This window comes from Larus michahellis, chromosome 9 (genome assembly GCF_964199755.1).
Source record: "Larus michahellis chromosome 9, bLarMic1.1, whole genome shotgun sequence".
NCBI classification, from domain to species: Eukaryota; Metazoa; Chordata; class Aves; order Charadriiformes; family Laridae; genus Larus; species Larus michahellis.
This window is the reverse complement of record NC_133904.1, coordinates 43259827-43281814: the sequence shown is the minus strand read 5'-3', so window position 1 is coordinate 43281814 and position 21988 is coordinate 43259827. Positions and strand designations below refer to the sequence as shown.

The window sequence follows — 21988 nt, the reverse complement described above, 5'->3', positions numbered from 1 at the left end:
GGTGTTTTCATCACTAGAGAGATGAGTTCTCCAAAAGTGTCTTTCATAGCAGGAGAAGTGATTTTCTGCTGTTTTATGAATTTAAGAAAATAAAATATCAACAAATCCTTTCTGAGGGCATTGACTTGTGTTACTCTTACCTGTTTTCCCCAAGGCTATTAAGTGTTCTTGGTGTCATTTCTGCTGGATTTGCTTTATAAACTCTCTGCTGTTGCATACTCAAGTGTTACTAATAATACTAAGTCCTATCCTTTTCCAGTCTGTGATGTGTAGGAGTCATACCAAATACTTGGTAGGGATTACAGTATTTTTCAGGTATTAAAGGCACCCATTTCTCCTATGTCTATAAGAATAGGTGCTTCAGAGCTGCACGTGACAAACATTGGAAGAAATGTGGGTGGAGCCTTTAAAGGTGATGCATGTAATGTTGTGGAATGAGTCAGGACTACCATAGTATTTGTCGAATACATACCCAGTTCTGGAATTTTCTTAGAGAAGAAACAGCAATAAGAAACATCAGATCAATGTTCAGTATCCATAATGATCAACAGGGAGTTCTGTTGCCTCTTTATGTAAATAGCACTTCTGTACTACTGTCAACATGATACTGAGATGTGGTCTTAAATCTGTTTTGTATCATGTCATTAAAATGTATCAGCTATGCTTGTAATCCCGTTGCAAGGAAAATCTTGGAATTCTGAGATATGCAATTATGTAAATACTATTAGAGACTCTTTTAAATCTCCTTTGGTTGCCAGCAATAATAAACTTTTTCTGGTAACCTTATTCTTATAGTATTGAGAGGTGAGCAAAGTATAAAACCATATTTTGCTATTGTCATTGTGGCTTTGCTTTGACTTCTATTCAAGGTGGCATTAGTTATTTTCAGATTATTAACTAGCATTGCACTTCTTTCTTGCACAGAATGTCTCTGAGTAATGACACTTGCGCGCATCTACTGCTTAATTTTAATATAACCGATTTTTGGAGCTATGTATCAATCATCAGATATTGCTGTTCTTTGATACTGAGGTACTGCTGCAACTCATGAAATAATTTGGAATACTTTGTAAAGGAAAAATATCAGAAGAATTTTTTTAAACCATTTAGATTCCATATGAGAAAGAAACTCTTACCTTCTCATAAGAGATATGAGATGTTCTTGTCTTGGAAACTTAAAATGCAAGGAGAATGAAAAGTTCCACAGTTCATTAACTAATTCTTCTTCAGAAGCGGTAGTTCCTGCTGAATTATTTTCAATTTACTGCAAATTTTTTGATCTACTAAGACGGATCTCAATTGGTAGAACAAACTCTTACATTCAGTCTTGCTCATGGGCTTTTAGGTATGTACCTTGCAAGGAGATACTATATATGGATAAATGTTAGTGGAATGCTCAGCACTTCACCAATGTTCATCTGTTTCAGAAGTTCTTAGAGATATTTTTGAAAGAAAGAAACAAAAAAACCCAAAACCCCAGTGTTTTCATCCCTGGTTTCCCTGTAACCTCCATCCATTATTTGAGGCTATGAAAAATATTTTCATTGGTAAATCCTGAAGTTCTTTGAGTATTGATCTTGCTGTTCTGTAGATGGGGGAGAATGTTTGGGCTTTAAGTTGAAAATTGATGAAAGGTCAGTCAGTTGATTAGCATAAGGCAGGAAAAGCCATCTCAGTGCGGAATCTTAGTTCTGTATCTGCTTGGTTGTTGCGTGGGAAACTTAGCAGAACTGCTCTCCATCCCCCAGAAGAAAACTGAAGGAAGGCTGCAGGGCATTTATCTTAAGTTTGTGCGCTACATAAATTAAGTGTGATGAAGTGAATAAGAGAAAAACTGCTGAAATGGATATAGATGAGTTTTGCTAGTGCGATAGTCAAACTTAGCTTGAGGTAAAAGAGAAGAGACAAGATTTATATCTTTTTTTAAGGTGTATTGACATGATTTCATTTCTATACCTGTCAAAATACACAATATGTGATTCTAAAATCAAGCAATTCAAACTTTATTTATAAAACTGTTCCTAATGATCTTCTGATTTGTTAATAACCTCTCCCATTACTTAGAAAAAGTAGGAAGAGTCCATGTATAGCTCGGGCATTCTGTCTGTATCAGTATGCTAGCAGTCATGAACCCAAGGAGGTTATCAGCTTTCAGTATGCATTTTATATAAGTCTGTTGCAAAATTAAAAAGGCTTGAGTTGAAAGTATACTTAAATTTTGTGTTTCATCAATATCCGTGAAAGGAAGGTGTTGTACGGGCTTAAAATTATTTTTTAAAATATCCATAAGCAGTCCATAATCATACCTTTTTTTCCTACTCAGGCATTTGTAAAGGATGTGCATGAAGATTCTATAACAGTTGCGTTTGAAAACAAGTAAGTTTATTGCTGATGTTACAAATGACAGAGTATCAACCTTGCATTTGATTAACCTAAATATAACTTAACAAGATGCTACTCTATATTATTAGATATTTTTAAGCTTGCTGCTAGCATGTTTTACAATTGTTTGATATTTACTCTGTTGTGACATTTCTGTATAAACACTTTTAATTGTTTAAATATTTTTAAGTACAAAACTGTAGTAATATGGGTTTTGTTGGGAAGATAAACATGTTGTTACTGAATTTATGTGATGACAGCCCATTTTTGAATAAGACAGCAGTGGTACCATGACTGCCTCTTTCTCAGGTGAATGGCTTATTTTAGATTTAGCAGGTTACATTATTACAAAATTTGTTTTATAGATAAGTGATAAATACCAGTTTCCTAAGCTAGAAATGAAACGATGTTTGTTTCCCATCATTTAAGGGCATAAAAAGTGAAACTTCCATTATGCCATTTAATTTACATTCCGTTTCTTTCCGGAAAGAAATAACACTGCTGTATGCTTTTTCCTGTGAATCTTTGTTATGGCATCATTTGTTGTATTTTGGAAATTGTTTTCTAGTTTCTTTAAAAATAATCTCTTCTTGTCATGCTCATTTCATCCAGTCTCTGTTAAAGAAACTGAAAATTAAAACTGTATGTAGACTGAATCCTGATCAAGTTTTCATAATGAATAGCAGAACCAAAGAAAAAGAAGAAACAGGCTTATTTTGAAGCAAGTGTCTGAACATGTTATGAAACATTTTATAACCTCTGTTTTTAGTGTTGGAGTTAAAACATACAACTGTAGGTAGAGTAAAAACCTCTGCTGGAAGATTTCAAAACAGCACAGGTAGTATCAGGGATTCATTTAAGATGCCTGATGGCCATCTGGGTGTGTTTCTTATTACAGATACATTGGATCACATTACCTTTAATACATATATGCACAAAAAAGCTTCACAAAACTTAAAAATATAAAATTAATGGATTGAAAAAGTTTCTGACTTCTATTTACAAAGAAGATGAATATGTTTAGGCCATTCATTGTGTTTTTATTTGTAGCTGGCAACCAGAGAGACAAATACCATTCCACGATGTGAGGTTTCCACCACCCGCAGGCTATAATAAAGATATAAACGAAAGTGATGAAGTAGAGGTATGTATGCTCCATTAACAACATTTTGTTTTGAGAAGTGAGAGAACTCAGGGTGAAAAATGTCAGCCAAGCCAGTGGAAGGAACCTTTTTTGGTTCCAGGTACTATATAAAATGCAATGTCAAGCATGTCATCGAAAAGCTATTTTGACAGTTGTAAACCATACAGCTGTTTTGGAATTCCATGTTCCATGACCTCCATGCTGATTTACCAACATCGTCAGTGTTTCTTTGATTATAGATCAGTTCTTTATCAGAACTGAATTAATCTAGAAATAGATACTGGACTGTAGTTATTCAGCTGTAAGTTAATAATGTCTATATTACCAAAACTTGAAGATGAATGATATAATTTGCATTAATGTGTGCGTACATAAAATATGGAAAATATATATGCATCTGTAAATTCTTATGTATATGTATAGAGGCTGGCTTTAATATAGCACATTCCTAAAACTTCCTTATTTTATAAAATTGATTTGTATAATTACTTTTAAAAAGAGACCTTTATTTTGCTTCTGTGCTATTTAAGTTTATTTTGATTTGAAAGATAAGAAAACAGCAAAACTTCTTTGGTGTGGATGTGGCTGATATCAGATATGTGCTAAAGAAGTGTAGATATGTGTACTCTCCTTTCCACCCACCACCTGGTAGGACCCCATCGACTTACACACAATTAGAAATATTGTTGACTAAGTATTAACAGATGTAGAAGGCTGAATTGTCTCTCTTTTGACTGTATGCAAGACTGAACAGCTAATGCCAGTAGATTGGGTACAATTTTATATATCTGTATGGTCTTACATACATAATTTTGTCCTACCTGTATTTGCAGTAGACGTTTCGGCAGTTACATGCTTGCTATGTAGTGCTTAGATTAGACGCTTGATGTACCAATGTATTTTGCTGGATTTTGTTCTTACAGCAGAGTTCCTGATCCTATTAGTTACTGTTAGCTTTTGTGATGTCTTTTAAGAATGCTACAGCTATGTAACGTATGTATTTTGTTTAGGTTTATTCCAGGGCAAATGAAAAAGAACCCTGCTGTTGGTGGTTGGCTAAAGTGAGAATGATAAAGGGTGAGGTAGGAATATGCATATATACATATATATTTTTAAAATATTTATTTATACTTTATTTTTCTTATGTTGTTTTTTTTATATTGATGTGGACGTTGTTTTTAACCTCTCCCTCTTCATTTTCCAAGAATTCCTTGATTAGGGCTGTTGCAATTACTGTTAACCTCAATCTGAAAAGTTCAAATGTGACTTGAACAGTTAATAAAAGTGCCTTTCACTTAATAGTGTAATGCTCACTCTTGTCATAAAATGTGTGGCTTGGATGATTTTATTATTTTTATATCAGTTCTACGTAATAGAATATGCAGCCTGTGATGCTACATACAACGAAATTGTCACAATTGAGCGTTTGAGATCTGTGAACCCCAATAAACCCGCAACAAAAGATACGTTTCATAAAATCAAACTGGCAGTTCCAGAAGATTTAAGGCAAATGTAAGTACAAGTGTTGCTTTATATCTTGTTTCAAAATGTGGGTGACTTCTTGAGCCTGAGACAAGGAATAAAGATGCTTCTTCTACTCTGATTTTTAAAACTTTCATGTAAGAATGTAGAAAATCCAGATGTGGACATGCTCATACTTAAGAAATAGAAAAAACTATTTTTGAAACGCAGTTTAGTCCCGGAGGAGAAAATACTTTCTTCAGGCTTTTAAGGTTTGTGTGCAGTATACATTTAAGATTTTTATTCTTACAGCTGTTCAGTTATGTGCAGAAATTAATCTGAATCCATTCTTTGTCAATTTTATTGATCATTTTCTAGGGGTCACTCCTTCATTGGTAGGGTATCTGGCAATCTATGCAAGTTGGTATTTAATGACAAAAGAAAACTGTGCCTTACATTGAAGGGCATAAGGTTTTTTGATGATGGCTGTGGGAATATTTGTGCGATAATCAAGCCTCCCATAATATGATACAGAAACAGCTATTTTTCACCTAGAACACGGACATGTCATTCTCATGTAAATATAGCTCTCAAACTCAGATGAATACTGACTCCCCTTTTCTAGCTTCAGATTACTTTCTGCTTTTTTGAGGTGCATGTTGTTGCCCTGGTGTGGAATAAATTATAAATTCAGGTTAAACTAAGAATTTCTGAAGTTAGTGTTAAAGTACACAAGTTCACCAAGTAGGAAGCGGACAGAAGAAGCCCGGAGAAGCAAAATACAGTGTGAGATGAGTATAAGTCATTAGAATGTTGCAGTGGTTTCAGTGAAGTCGCACATCATACTGATTCATGGTGTGTTTGAAAGTTGAACTTGCTGATTGTAACAATGATAGCTTTTTAATGTACTTTTGCTTAACTGGTTTGCCATTTCGTAAATGTAGATACAGAAAATTTCTGAAATATTTCTAATCCTACTTATGTGAAAACAAATGAAAGAAAAATGAGTATAATAAAGGATGATAACAGAATAAAATAACACCTGTATTAAAAGGGAGGAGTTGGATGTATTTATTTAGATTCTTTGTATTAAGAAATTAATCTTTTTGGTTGTGAACCATAAATGCAGCAGTTATTATTTTTGACTTTGTAGTGTTTGTATTCCTAGGTGTGCCAAAGAATCTGCACATAAGGACTTCAAAAAAGCAGTTGGAGCTTTTTCTGTAACATATGATTCTGAAAACCACCAGCTTATTATTTTGGTAAGTACAAATGTCTAACCATACCAATGGCAGTGGCTTGTTTCAAAAGTTCATCTGTAAACCACTGTGTTTTCTTATTAATAGTCAATCAATGATGTAACAACAAAGCGGGCAAACATGCTGATTGATATGCACTTTCGAAGTCTTCGTACCAAGTTATCCCTGATACTGAGAAATGAAGAAGCTAGCAAACAGCTGGAGGTATGTTGTTTGTTTTCCCTGAGTAAAAAATACTTTTGCATTTCTTAACTGGTAGGACTTGCATTGGGGCAAAAGTAATTATTATGCACTGATACTATTCTGGTGTTAAGAAGAAGGCAGATGGAGATGTAACCCAATAAAGTTAGTTTGTGGTTAAAGGGCCTGTTCTTGCAAAAACTCAATTTTATCCAATCCCATTTTATTCAGCAGGATTTTGTGTGGGATTAAATACAAATATATATATATGCACATATTTTTTTATAGTTTGAAGCATAAAATAACTTGCCATTGTTGCACAAATAGTGCCACATATTCGATAGCTTTGAATTACTGTTTTTAAAAATAGATGGGAGTTAATATGGCATGATGCTGAGATGGACTAGAATTGGATCTTGCAAAAAAACACAGTGAAAATGAGAGATGGAAGGGGTCAGACTGATGTTGGTAGGATGTACGAAGGGATGGGTTTGTAGATAAAATACTAGGAAATCATCTTAAAGCAGATAGAGCTTCTGATATTCTTGTGACTGGAGAGTGGGTGTTGACTGGCAAGAAGCTTGACTCATCCTTGTCCATGGGAAAAAGAAGAGAGAGTAGCCTAGGTAATAAGGGGATCTTTAGACAGTGGAATTAACATTTCTTCATGGTTTTTCTCCTATCTACAAATCAGAGAAAATAGCAACACTTCTGAAAACTTCTGTTTAGATGTCAGGAACTAGAAGTACCACTCGAATGACTGTAATTCAGTTTTACATAGGTGTATACCAGCTCTGTTACTTTAGAGCCAGTTTCATACCCCTACCCCAAGGGTTACATAGATTTGGTTTTGGCTTGAAGTGGGCTGTGGTGTTAGTAGTTCAGGCCTCTTGTATCCAGTAGGTGTACTCACTGTCACAAGAAGTTCTTCTATTCTCTTTTTAGTCTTTTGATTTCTATATTTCAGAGCTGTAACCCAAGTTTGTTTGGGTCTTGATTTTTCCCAAGACCAAGAAAGGACAGGTTTCTTCTCACTGGTGTTCCTTCTTGAGCACCCCACTGTAGCTTTTCAGTAATCCATTCTTCTCTGTCTTCCTCCAGAACTGACAATTGTGTGGGCAGTTTACCTCTTGAAGTGCAAAGTATTATTTTGGAGGTGGGAAGAACAACAGCCTCTTTAGAGCTAATTCTCTTTACATGCCCCCACAAATGCATGTAGCAGCAGCTGTTGTCATTGATTCCTTTGCCAATCTAAGTCTTGTATTCTTGCTGTCATTGTAAGGCTGAACCTTTTTGCTGCTGGGAAGGACTTAAGAATTGGTTCTCACTAGAAAACTGTTACTGGGCTTTAGTTTCTACCTGACCAGTACTGAAGTGAAGGTTTTGAGATAAATATATATGGTTATAATTTGCTTGACAAAAGTTGGCTCTTATTTTTCATGTTGGCATTTGTGTTTCCTGTACTTACAATACATATAAAATCGAGTTCAACCAAATGCGAAAAGAAAAGCTTCAGTTAGCAATAATGAGTATGATTTTTAGTTTTATTGTTGAGACGCTGACATACAAACAGACTGCACATGTCCATCTGCAGAAGAAATATTTAGTGAACACTTCGGGCTCTACTACATTATTATTAATAGTTCATTTTTTCCATCAAATAAACTCTTTTTTGTGTCTTACTTTCTGAACTCTAAATATCTGCCACTTTTTTCTTCTACATGTTTTACCTTTATTGCTTTCTGAGCCATAATTAGGAGAGCAGCTTCTTTTTTGTTGCTGTGCTTTTCTTTCCATTTGTTATATCTTGTGCCTTCTTTTCTGCATATTAGCTTCTTGACTTGCATGGGTCTACTTCTCAAATGTGGCTTTTAGAGCCTCAATAAAATAACCAATTTTTTTTTGTTTGTGTTCTCTTTCCCAGTAGATGTGGCTTAGTTATTATTTTGACATACTAAAAAGCCTGAATTTACAAGTGTGTTTTTGCATTCTGGTTTGTATTTTATTCTAAGTGCATTTTATTCTATTCATGGCCTCTTACGTAGGTATTAATACATTATTTGCATAGCTGTTTCTTACTCATTTATTGAAGGGAAGTAGCATACGGAATTCCCTATGTTTAAATAAAATACATCTTGTAATACATAATTTACATAAAAGCCAATGATATTTTAGTATGAGAAATGGCTGTCATAGCCAAGGTCCCCAGTGATGATGTAGCTTCATGTTTCCTACATAGCATAGATGGCTGTGTTAACGACCGATCATTGACTTGATCATGCTGTTCTCTACTCTCATGTGGCAGTCTATAACAATGCCAACTAGTAAATCAGCATTTGGATTATCTGTTAGAATGTAAATCTATGAGTATTTAAAAGAATGTTTGCTTCCCGAGTTGTCTGTAATCTAGTTAATAAAGTACTTGATAGAGCTCCCTGAGTATATGAAGTATTTAATGACACTTGGACGCTTACCCCACTATCTACAGCCAATTCTCTGTGACAGTGATTTAGCACAGGATATTTATCAACAGCTTTAAGCAGGAGTGGGTCAGATAGATAACAGTAGCAGTTTAGCTGGGATGAAGTAGGGCTTACAATGGACACTTTCTTGATGTTTTCTCAACCTCTGTGGGGTCTCATGTTGCTGAGGTTAAACTGCTAATTTAAAATGTGCTTGTATATGTCTTCACAGTAGTTACAGCTTTGATTGCAATGCAGAAACACGTATAGGGTTATATATCTTGGCTCTGAAAAGATAATATATAGCTTTATCTTTTTTTTTCCTTGCAAATACTCTTTCCATTTCACTTCATAGATTATCACAGTTGGAAATTCTCTGTCTTCCCTTAATGTATTAAACTATTGTTGCTTTCCTGTGTTCTGTTATGCTCAGACTCTTGTGGATAGCATCCACATTTTTATGTACGAATTTTACTTACTATGGTAAATGACTTTTTTACGCATTCTGTGTCTGCTCTTCTATGTGGATTTAAGTACTATAACTTCCTTTAAATGTACGACAACTTCATTGTCATTAAACAATATATATTTTGTTCTGTATGTTTATACCTTACTGATTTCTCTCCGTATGTTTCTTTTAGTTCTCAGGGTGACCAAACTTAGTGATATTCCTGTTTCATATATAGCACAAGCATCCTATAAGAAAACTATCTGTTTTTTGAAAGTATGAAGAGGCTGTGTAGGAGAAACTTACCAGTCATTGTTTTAGTCTTTTTAAATGTGTGTTTGAAAAAAAGCAGCTACTTATCTTTAACAGTTTCCCCACTTGCTTGACAGGTTGTGGACTGCATGCAATTCAGCATTTCCCAGGTGTTTGTCCTTGCACACATGAGGCCTGTTCATGCTAATAATCTGAGCCACCTGGGATTGGCTGTTCATACTAATACAGGATTGTATGGTTGTTGACAAAGTCTAGGTTTTCTGCATGTTTGAGTATTTTCAGCACCATCGAACTCCACAGTGTACTACAAGATACTTCTCAAAATCTTCCTTCTGTTCCCAGCTCTCTTCTGCATGCTTGTTGTGTGGTGGAAGCTTTATACAACTAAGAAAATACTGAAATTGTATTTTACGTATGGGCATGTGTGTGTATACTTGTGCATCAGATCAGAGCTCACTAACGTAGTACTCTTGGAAGCTCAGGACTGCTTTAGAAAATTTACTTTGGTCATTGGGGTTATAGTTTGTTTGGGGTTTTTGTCCCTGTTCTGTGTATTTTTTGCAAGTTTTATGCAGGTTTTCAGTGCTACTTTTTCAGTTACTTTGAAAATCCTCTTCCAGATCCAAAAGTTGGTTAGGGTTTTTTTGTTTTTCTTTTTATTCTTGGTATTTTAGTTCATATAGAATATCCTCATTAAGATTCTGTAAGCCATTTTGTATTGTTTGGTTGCACCATAGAAGTTGCATGCGAAGGTGATGAGTTGCAAAACAGTCACCAGGTGTTCAATTTGAGAGTAACTGTGCCTTAAACATGTGATTGAAAGTTGTTTTACTAGTATAGTCTTTAGTCATTGTTATTTCTATGTAACTTTTGTGTCCGGTGCTTGAGTTGGTGCTGTTTCCCACTACCTGTTGATTGGGTGCAGATTTTTTCTCGGAGATCCATAGGGTTTGCTTTAATAATCAACACAGCTCATATTTTACTAACCTACATGAATGCCATCTTACTTAGTAACGCTTGATATTCTGTGGTAATCCAAAATACAGAGATGTCAGCACAGCTAGAGGCTAGCCTAAATATGCTAATATTTAACAGGTGATATTAGGACTTCTGAAGAAGACTTCTCATTGTTTTTGAAGTGAAAATAAGTGCATTAAAAGGATTAATTAAAATAAAAAGTAGGCTAAGTACTCAGTTAAAGAATTGGCTCTAAATTTATGTTGATTTCTCTCTCCGGTGTACTAAAAATCAAAGTATGCTAATGTTATATTTTTCTTCAGAGTTCTAGACAACTTGCATCACGATTTCATGAACAGTTTGTTGTACGTGAAGACCTAATGGGTTTGGCCATTGGCACTCATGGTGCTAATATTCAGCAAGCCAGAAAAGTCCCTGGCGTGACTGCTATTGATCTTGATGAAGATACTTGCACATTCCATATTTATGGAGAGGTAAGTTTCCTTCTTTAGCCTTTCAAAAAAAAAAAAACTTGGGGAAAATGGATGTCATTTCTCATACATCTTATCTATTTTAGGATCAAGATGCAGTGAAAAAGGCAAGAAGTTACCTTGAATTTGCTGAAGATGTCATACAAGTCCCAAGAAATTTAGTAGGTACGTCAATTCTGGAGGCTAACTGTGTGATAATAAGGAAAAATGCCTTGTGAGAACTGTATTTTACTTTTAGAAGGGTGACAGGGTAAAAATTTGAAGAAGTTCCCTTTGCGAAAGGGTTCTAGTTGGTACAGAGTTTGGGTGTTTGGGGATTTTTTGTTTTGTTTTCCAGCTCAATGCAGAATTTTTATGGACACATTTACCTTCAGTATATGGTAAGAAATTACCTCCTTGTTTGCAGTTTAGGGATATCTTAAACTGGAAGGAATGTTTTGATGCCTAAATACAAAGTAGAGTAGCTTCTGGATTCAGCCAAAGGATTCAGTTGCTTCCTCCAAAAACGTCCAGAGATTAGTTCAGCTATACAACAGTTGAATCTGCAGTCTCATATTTTCCCAGTATATTTTGAATCATTCCTTTGACTTGTATTTGTGTTTTCCTACCCTTTTACATTTGAAATACAGTTTGTTTAGAAGCAGCCCTGTGGGATGAACTGAATGCCTAGTTAAGGTACCCAATGATCAAGAAAGTAATCCAAAGACAATCTAATAGATTTTCATTATCAAACACTCGAAAAACAAAAAGTCCTCAAGAATGCACGCAGCCCTTGTGTGTGTGGGGAAATCTTTTAATGAGCTTTTGATGTTACAAAGCAACATAAAAATACATGGCTTAATTCAGTAGACAAGAAAAGAACAGGGAAAATACTATACAATATAACATACCACTAAAAGCAAATATTTTAATAGGTTGTCAAGCAGTATATGAAAGCAGGTGTTGAAGCAGCATGAAATTCTGCAATGGGACAAGTACTTACAAATGTGGCACCGCAGCTCTAGAACTGAATTAAATACAGTAGTTTTCCCTTCCCCACTCCTCCTAATTCTACTGGTGATTAGTAAAAATGATAAGCTGCTATCATTATTTTAACATGATGTTTTAATTTCTTTATTTCTGTCTGCTGTTTAGAATTGCAGTTATTTCGATTTTGGCAGTTTTTCATTTCTACTTTGCTTCTTGGCCTGGATCCTTTAGAATATAAAATTGTCTGAACCATATGTTGTATCCAAAATAAGCCATGTTTGGTGATTTGCTTTTTAAAATTTCTATTAATTTGCCAGAAAACTAAATAATTTCTTTTAAATAGGCAGAAGGCTTCTTTCCTTTTACTACATTATTAATATGTTGATTTTTTTTTTTTATCTAAAGAAAATGCAAACATCTAGCTTTTTTTACTTAGTTATCCTTTAAAAAATTTTAAACTGAACAAAACCAAAAAAACCACTCAAGGTGTTGCTTTTTTTAAAGGCTGTATGGAAATTTATAACCTGAAACATAGGATAAAAATATATGCATCTAGTCCTTAATTATTCTTAAAGATTTTTATGTATGTAGCTGAATTAAAACTAAAACCAAATATTTAAAAAGATTTATTTCTTCCATTGGGACAACCAGTGTAAGAGTCTTTCTTTTTCTTCTTTCTCGTTTTTCTTTTTTCCTTTTCTTTTTTTGTTTTTGTTTGGCATACTTGCCTTTTTTAAATCACTACCAAGGCTTTTTTACATTTATTAGTAAGCTGCTGTTAGATTTGCCAGTGATGTATAATGCAATAAAGTACTTGGAAGAAGCTTTTGACTCTCAGGGCAGCCTTTGTCATTAAGGAAGAACTTACCGGCCATCTTCTGTTGTGTTTTCTGCAAGTATGTAGGATTTAGAAATTCATTTGTAGAAAAATTGAAACACAAAATGAAAAATTATTTAGCTTTGAACAATAGGAACAATGTCCCATGTGATTAAAAGTGGGGTTTAATTTGCTCTTCATGGATTAATTGTATTGGCAAAACAAAAGCTGTCATGCACTCAGTATTTTTTGCCTTTATGTCAGTGATGTGCATGTGAAAAAGGTTACGTGGCAAGTTTTCCAGCAGTTTTGTTAAAAAAAAAAAAAAAAAACAAACAACTTTTATTTCTGTTACATGCAGAAAGCATCTTTTACATTACTCTAAGCTTTTCTTCAATGCTGTGATTGAAGGATATGGCCTTTCCTAATTATCTTCCAAGCAGCTCAGTTTTCCTTTCCAGTTTTGACAGCAAGTTATTTTGCTTAGGTTGGAGAGAACTAAAGTTTTCATTTTCATTGTCTCAAATTAGAATGTCTGGTTCCAAAGATAAATGTATGCATTGCTGGCATTGGAGTATAATTTATTTGCATTTTTATCTTTGACTTTTTAATGAATTATAAACTATTTTTAAATATCTCTGGAAAAGCTCTGTTTCAGAGAAGAGAATTTTATGTCTTGTTCAAACAGTATCTTTGGTAGTATCAAAAAACTTTGTCAACTAAAATTTTTGTGAACTAAGAGTTTTTCTTTGTTCTCTACCCAAAAGGTAGTTCAGAAAATATTAGGGCATTGTAAAAGGGTTTTTTGGTTTTGTTTGTTGGTGTGTTTTTGTTTTTTTTAAATGCAACCAGCAATATTTATTTGTAAACCACGGAAGTTATTTTAAATCTACCAAAGCAAAGCCAAATTAGTATGCAAGATACCAAATATCTCTGTAAATCAAGATGTGTAATTTCAAATAATTTTATGCAAAGGTAAGGCATTTGTGTTTTGAATTTCCTTTGTTTTCTTATAGGAGCTTTGAAAAAGAAGGGAACTATGCTCAGCAACAAACTTTCATAATAAAGTACCTCGCTTCCTGTATGCTGCAGTGGTTGTTTTGGAACATTACCAAAGTTAAAGCCCCAAGCTTACTTAGACATTTTAGTTCATGGCTTGTTAACCAAATCTTTGTTGTGGAGTATTAAGTCATTTTTGACAAGTTCATACACTGACATTAAATACCCTTGTTTCATTACAGTACAGTAATACTGTCAGGTTTGGGGAAAATCCCTTAAGGTGAAATGTTCTGTGTGTTCTTTCTGTAGGAAAAGTAATAGGAAAAAATGGAAAACTGATTCAGGAGATAGTGGACAAATCTGGTGTTGTAAGAGTGAGAATTGAGGCTGAAAATGATAAAAATATTCCACAAGAGGAGGTATGTTTTCAGTTAATATTATTTCTGTATGTGTTAAATGATGGTTATATTCTACCCAGCGATAAAATAAATTCTTCATTGTATCTTTGTAGTGGTAAGATAAAGTTTTGATTAATGTGTGTTTTCGTAATGGAATCTATATTTCCCTATTAATGCTGAGGGGCATTTTTATATAACTTTGGCTTGTTATCTGTGTTTGAAAAATGTTTTGTGAAATTCTTTGGTGATGCACCTTCTTAGAGATGTGATTTTATTCCTGTGACACTGTTTCTCAGTACTTGCTAAGCTGTAAATTGGTATATGTGAAGCTTACTGTTTTCATTCATTAATTTGCTTTGAGTCCAACCTCTTAGGGTTTTACCTGGTTTAAATTTTTATAAGTAGTTTCTTGTATTGTAATGAAAAGCTTGTGTTTTATGTATAAACCTCTCTTTTTTTAAATGTTACCTAAATTCACAAGAGTCTGTGATTGTAACCTAAAGAAAAAACAAGCATGACCAATGTGATACTCAAGGTTTGCAGAGTAAGGCTATCAGCCTCATAAAGGGCCTTAATGAGGTCTTGAACGATGTAATTTGAGGTGGTTTTATGTGGGGCTGTGTTGAGGGGAAAGGTTGCAGGTTTGCAGGGGAAGTTTCAGGCATGAAGCTTTTAACATCTAAATGCAAAAAGATTCCCTGCAATTTCAAATATGAAATGTGCTTACAGAAAACTGAACTGTCTTTCATTTACCTGGAAATCTAAGTATCTACCAGGTAAGGAACCTTTGCTACTTTAAATAAGATAGGAAACACGTCTCTGTAACTCTTACATTCTTGCTTGAGTAGTTACTTCATTTTTTGAATCATCGCTTTAAAACTGTTACTGAAAACCCACAATCCAGTTTCCATCTTTCTGTAAATGGTGGCTAAGCAGTTAAGGATTTTTTACTGCTTTACTAGTTTTACATCTATCTGAAAAGGTAAAATAGTCAGTGTTTAGATTTAAAGAATTCACTGCGATGTCATATTTAATTTCTAATGATGAATTCTTGCAGCATAAAATTCTTAAACTAGCTTAATAAGCAAGAGGGTGCTATTATTGCTGCAGGCTAAAATTTTGAACGTTTTTAATGTGTCAGTGTCCAGAGTAATAGAAGGGTAAAAGAGCAGGTAGTCATGCCTGCAATTAGTATGTCAGGTTTTCTTTTTTTCTGGCTTGAAAAAGCTTATTTGTTGATATTCTTCAATCGAAAATGCAGCTTCTAAAGATTAACTTTAAAGTTTTTTTTTTACCAGCCAAGCTGTGCTTCATACTTCTCTGTTTTACCTGTCAATGACATTGCTAACACTGGCACTGCTTACGCTGCTTCACATGTTAGTTGTGTCATACCAGGAGCAACAGAGAAACCTGAGATCGAATCTTGGCATGTAGGAATTAGTTCTTGTAAGTTTATTTGTATTTTATATTTGAAATAAATATACATTAATCTTCCCATATGTGAACTTGGATATTGCAGCCCTTCTTTTTGTAAAGTACAGTAGTTCAGTGTTAAATTTTAATACAGCATTGGATTCTTTTTCTATGACTGAGATGTTAGAATGCTGCCCATAAACTTCAGGTGTAATTTCATAGCTCCCATAACTTTATAACAGGATCTTCAGGCTTTTCATCTGCTTAAAATGAGATAGGTACTGTTTGTCATAGTAGTATATATTATTTTGATCTCTAAATTTCTTAAGCGCATAAGGTCTGCTCAGTATTCAGCACTGAAACTAAGTTGAAGATTGGTGCTTTTGCTTTGAAGACAGAAATAAGGTTCTTAGCACTTTGATGCTAAATAGCTTGGCATGGCTAAAATTGCTTGACATTGTTACCAGCTCATATCCTGAATAGTTGGCATTGCTATACCTAAAATCCACTGTTAAAAGCAATAACAAGCCGTTTCCTTAAATGCCTTTTTTAAGTCAGTTGGTTTGCGATCTTTTAATAATTGATACTATGTGCTAGTTAATGCCAGTTTAGTAGAAATTTCATTACTCTTTATCAAGTTGTATTAAATATTTATGAAACTTAAAATACCCCAGATAATAAAACATTTCAGCGAACGATGCCTGTGGCTAAAGGATTGCTAATGCTCATGGAAGTTAGTGTTAAGGTTTCTTAGGGTTAGAGGATTGTGTAATTTATTTTTTTTTCCTTGTTATTTAATGCAAATGTGTAAGATCTAACCAAAGTTGTTTGTATGTAAAATAAAATTCAAAAAAAAGCAAACAAACCAAAAACCCAAAAAGCAGAGACAAACTATAAACTTGACACTTTTAGGGAAGCTCAGTGTACTGTGTGTGTATTATTTTTTAACACATTTGTGACTCAAATCACTTCACTTTTGAAAAAAAAAAAAAAAAGAACCTCCTTTGGATTGCGGTCCTGTAAAGGGTATGCGTACAGTGAAAATTAAAGGGGTCTGCATTGGCACGGGTTTCATCAGCTGAGTGTTTGAGACTTCCAGGTTGACTTCTGCAGTACACAGTGAAGCTTATGCTGCAGCTGGTACGGAGTCAAGTCGTTTAAAGCTCATTGGGTCTGTGTGGGCTGCAGTTGCACCTCTGAAATGCTGCATAGACCTATTTTAGTGTCAGGAGTTTTGGTGTGGAAATTATGCTTGTAGCTGCTAAAGTTTAGTTGTTTTCAGCACTTGGGGGCCCTTTTAGATAGATTTTTTTTTTTTTTTTTAGCCTGCTTTGGCCACTTAAATCTTTAGATATTTTATCTCTAAGTGTCATAATCTCAGGCACTAGAATTTCCAGCTTTACATTTTTCAGGTATTTATTGAATTGCTTAATTAAAATGCTTGAAAGATAAAAGAAATGTAAGTTAGCAATCGTTACCTGAAGTACTAATTCTTATTTCTAGAATATTTTTTGTTTGCCTTTTACATATTGAGAGATCCTCAAGAAGGATCAAGTTTAGTTTTATGACATGGTATTAATTTGATTTACTTCTTTAAAAGATGAAAGGTTTCTTTACTGACATGTGGCCTAAAAGAACCTGGTGTGAGAGAGCAGATGTGATCAGCAAAGGTGGTATTAATTTTGAAGGGAGGCAACCTGAAGTGTTTTGAATTGACTCTTTTTTTTACTTGTTCAGAAAAATAAATGTTGTCATTGTGATGCATACAATCTAAACTTTCTTATTAAAAAAATATCTTTGCATAAAGGGAATTGGTCTACATGATCCAGTCAACATCAAAATTTATATATTCTCATTTATTTTTTGATTCATGCTTATCCATGTTGTAAAAATTGTTTTCAAGTTTGAGTAATATGTTTGGTTCTCTTCAGTATTTGATGCCTAATCAATAACCATAGCAGTACTGTTACTGTGTTTTAGGGAATGGTACCATTTGTGTTTGTGGGAACCAAGGATAGCATCACTAATGCAACTGTTCTTCTGGATTATCATCTGAATTATTTAAAGGTGAGGAAAACGATGCTGCTTTACCACTGAAATTTTTCTGTCAATACTTAAGATGGTAACAATAAGATGATGATCAAAATCTGTTTGGGCCCCGAACGCTGCTGAAAAATTGGTGTTGTAACAGGTTTTCAGTCTAAACAAGCTTCTCATAAAAAAAAGTTTTATTAAAAGAATCACTTATCTGAAGGAGAAGGTGAAAAACAATTTTTTTCAGAATGCAAAATACAAAGGAATAAAAAAAAAAATCTATCTCGAACAATGCTGACAACTTTGTATACAAGGAATAGTCAGTCCCTCATGCAACTGCAAGGCAAGCAGGGTTCTATGCAGGGATTTTATATACAGTGGGCATTTCATTCTAAAACCCTAAACTTCTTTTTCTGTAGTTAAATGACATTTCATACTTGAGGATGTTTTGTAGGCAATTCAGTTTTATATGTTGTGTTTGCCTCTTGGCTCCGTAACTTCTCCGGTAGTCAGTTGACTTTTGTACAGGGAGCAAAAAATATCCCATGTTATTGCTTATGTTTACTTCTGCTTATAGCTATTATGGCCAGATGCTCCATCTTTGATGGCAGGGCCAGATGCTAACAGTAGAGACTGCTCTGAGTTCAGTTAATAAATATATTCTTGCATCTCTTTTGAAACCTGAAGACCATCCATAACTTGATACGTATCCAGTCTGTGCAGTAGCTATCATTGAATATTCTAGAATGCTAAAATTTCTGTATGTAGCTGAAAGAAACTTCTCAGTACAAGTATCAGAGAAGTTAGAAAAGTGACTTTTGTTCATTTACTTACCTAATCAATAACTGTACCTTTTAATCCTGCTTGTGGAGCACTTGGATTTATCAGTGTTTTGGAGCAGAGCTACAGCAGCTCTGCAGCTGTCAGGTAATAGAGGCAGAGAGGGACCACATGAAAACTAGTACTAAAAATCAAGCTCCTTTCTTGCATGCTCACTGTTTCAGAATATAAAGACACAGTCTGAGTGTGCAGGGATGAGTTTGGGAAAGCCAAAGTCCACCTGGAGTTGAATATGGCAAGGGATGTGAAGGGCAACAGGAAGGGCTTCTACAGGTATATTGGCAGCAAAAGGAATACTACAGAAAATGGAGGCCTGCTGCTGAACGGAGTGGGGAGGGAACTTGGTCACAAAAGAAAAGGATGAGGTACTGATTGTCACCTTCACTTCATTGTTTTTCTTTTTATTATTATTTTTATTGATAAGATTAGTCCTGAGAATTACCAGGCCCCTGAAAACAATGGGAGAGGCTGGAGCAATGAAGACCTACCCCTCCTAAAGGAAGATTGAGTTAGGGAACATCTTAGGGGGGAAGGGATATACACAAGTCAGCAGGACCTGATGGGATGCATCCCTGAGTGCTGAGGCATCCTCTCGAAGTCCTAGCTGGACAAGGTGACCTCCAGGGGTCCCTTCTAATATCACACTGAAACTGTTACAAGTAACCTTCTCCTTGATATAACTCAAAAAAAAAAAAAAGTGACTGCCACTTCTTGATGTTAGCTAGACAACATCTCAAACTGACAAAAGTATTCTCTGAATATATGTTGCTGTAGATAATTATTGTGTTTATCTCTCTTAGTAGTTATGTGTGGTAAGAATTCTGTGTGCTGGCTGTCTTTCTGTGCCTGAGTTACAGCACTCTTCTGTCTACGCTTTTATGCTTCCTCACTTCCCTGGTATTATTCAATTATAATTAAGTAGAATTTAACAGCAGTGTAACCTTTAGCCCTTTTTATGAAACAACATTATTACATCATAATTGTTTGACAACTTTGATATTTGTTATGTGCAACGGTGTAAGAAGCTTGTGTTGGAATCTAAAACGTTTAAATTATACCATTGTTGGAAATCTATAAATGGATGATATTACTGTGTTCAAACACAAAGGAATGTTAATTTCTCTGTTTAAAAATGGTTAACTTCCTTAAGGGTAAAGATCTCATAAATTTAATACTAAGGTATAGTTAATTGTATCTCCTGAAAACAGTTGATCTGAGTGTTTTTTCTTGATACATCTTTTTTTAAACAAACCTAAACTTGCCAACTGTGCCACAGGGAGAATTGTATTGGTAACAGACAGACTTAAACATTTGGAAGTGTTTTTTTGGTAAACAAATTATTCTCAAAGCTGAATTACTATTTATTAAATAGATTATTAGTGGCAATACTTAAGTATCTCTCTGAGAACTGCATGTCTGTAGATTCAGATGATTAAATAGTGGTTGTATATGACTTGCTCTGCTTGTGTTTGTGTAGGAAGTAGACCAGCTGCGTTTGGAAAGATTGCAAATTGATGAGCAGCTTCGACAGATTGGAGCTACTTCTAGGCCACCACCAAATCGTACTGATAAGGAAAAAGGGTACATGACTGATGACGGTCCAGGCCTTGGACGTGGTAGTCGACCTTACAGAAACAGAGGGCATAGCAGACGTGGTCCAGGCTATGCTTCAGGTAGGTAACTGAAACTACGCTTACAGTTTTAGGAGTGGCCTATTGGTCTCTTCATTTCTTAAAAAAGATGGACTTGGAAACAGAGCTGATTACAAGAAAAAAAAAAAAAAAAAAAAAAAAAAAAAAAAAAACAACCAAACAAAAAAACCCCCAAACAATTCAATTAATATTTGAAAATTAGGAGACTTCATGCTGTAGAAAATATTCTGAAGTAAAATGTAATGCTTATATGTAATCTAAACTTATTTTTATGCAGTTCCTGTATCTTACAGTATGCTTATGTCTTCAACATTATGAACTCTTTAGGGCAGCGATCATTATTTTATCTATATTGATCAATTTCTAATAATAATAAAGCCTCAGTTTTCCATTTGAGCCTTTGAGGCTATCTTAATCTAAATATTTGTAAGTGAAAATAATTGTGTAGTTCAATTTGCAGAAAAGCTGTTTTCCTCATATTAAATTGAACTTTTATGTTTTTACTAGAAGAGCATAGTCACCAAAATATAGTATTCCTCTTTAAAACCTTGTATAATTCATTAATGAATAGTTTTCAGGATTGTGGTGCTTCAGACCAATCTATCACTTCATTATCTGTAACATAGGTCAGCTGGTGTTTGTCCTGACTGAAAGGACTGTAGTTTGAGCTTGATAAGACAATCTTAGCTTATGTGCTACGTAATGCAAAATTAATGTTTTTGTGCTGAAGCCCTTTTAGTAATTTTAGAAGATTTGAGCTCACCTGGCTGACAATTACAGGATTATAGGGTTGAAAATACTGGGGAAAAGAACCAGCTTTCATTAGTGATGGTGATCTGTTAACTGGGAAAATTTTAATGGCCAGTTATTTTGAATTTGATTTGTTTCTAGCATTCTGACTTTGTTCTCTGCTTTTGTAGTATGTGTTACAGGCAGTTTCATGATGAATTTTTTTTCTTTTCATAGTGGAGTTGCAGTGGTGAGGGGAGAAAGGACAGGTTATATTCAGAACCTTCCATTTTAAACTATGAAAGAAAGTCTTGTCTATTAGACTCCTTGGATTTTTTACTAATGTTTGCATAGAAGATTCGATAATGTATTGATAGGCTGATAACACCAAGTAACTATAAATGTGTAGCACGCTTTTTTAACCTTAAACACACTTCTAACTTTTATTTATGTCTGTCTTGACTTTTTCAGGAAGTAATGTATATTATACACATTTCTGTATTGTGTTATAGAGGTTGGGAGGCAAAAAATCACAGAACTATTTATTTTTATAAAAAGAAATTTTTTTATGTATATACTTTCTGATATAGTATTTTCATGCTAAGCTACACTGGCATGTTTGGATTTTTTTATCCTCTTGATAGGAACTAATTCTGAAGCATCAAATGCTTCCGAAACAGAATCTGACCACAGAGATGAACTTAGTGATTGGTCGGCAGCCCCAGCAGAAGAGGAGCGAGACAACTACCTTCGTAGAGGAGATGGACGAAGACGTGGAGGTGGTGCAAGAGGGCAAGGAGGGAGGGGTCGCGGAGGATTCAAAGGTAAATGTAGACTTAATTTTGAAGAGGAGGTCAGTGTTGGAATCCTTAAGCAAACTCACTTCTGTCGGCCTCTTGTTTTGTCATCTGCTCTAGCCTCCTAGCCATCTTGGTGGCCCTGTTCTGAATTCTTTCCACTTTGTCAGTCTCTTAAGTTGAGTATTTTATTTCACATGTGTTGAATGTTGAGCAGAGTGGAATAATCCCTTCTTTTGACCTGTTGGCCACACTCCTACTAACACAGCCCATTACTCAGTTG

General features: G+C 34.6%; 1 protein-coding gene across 3 annotated transcripts in view; it reads left to right on the top strand.

The window, feature by feature from the left end:
• FMR1 (fragile X messenger ribonucleoprotein 1) overlaps positions 1-21988 on the top strand; it is a 33501-nt gene that overhangs the window by 6575 nt on the left and 4938 nt on the right. For all 3 annotated transcript variants that reach the window (XM_074599969.1, XM_074599970.1, XM_074599968.1), the window contains exons 2-13: positions 2324-2376; positions 3433-3526; positions 4537-4608; positions 4890-5038; positions 6156-6249; positions 6334-6450; positions 10890-11060; positions 11144-11222; positions 14152-14261; positions 17634-17720; positions 20005-20200; positions 21553-21732. In XM_074599969.1, the coding sequence (XP_074456070.1) occupies positions 2324-2376; positions 3433-3526; positions 4537-4608; positions 4890-5038; positions 6156-6249; positions 6334-6450; positions 10890-11060; positions 11144-11222; positions 14152-14261; positions 17634-17720; positions 20005-20200; positions 21553-21732 (1402 nt within the window). The remainder of the gene's footprint in view (positions 1-2323; positions 2377-3432; positions 3527-4536; positions 4609-4889; positions 5039-6155; positions 6250-6333; positions 6451-10889; positions 11061-11143; positions 11223-14151; positions 14262-17633; positions 17721-20004; positions 20201-21552; positions 21733-21988) is intronic.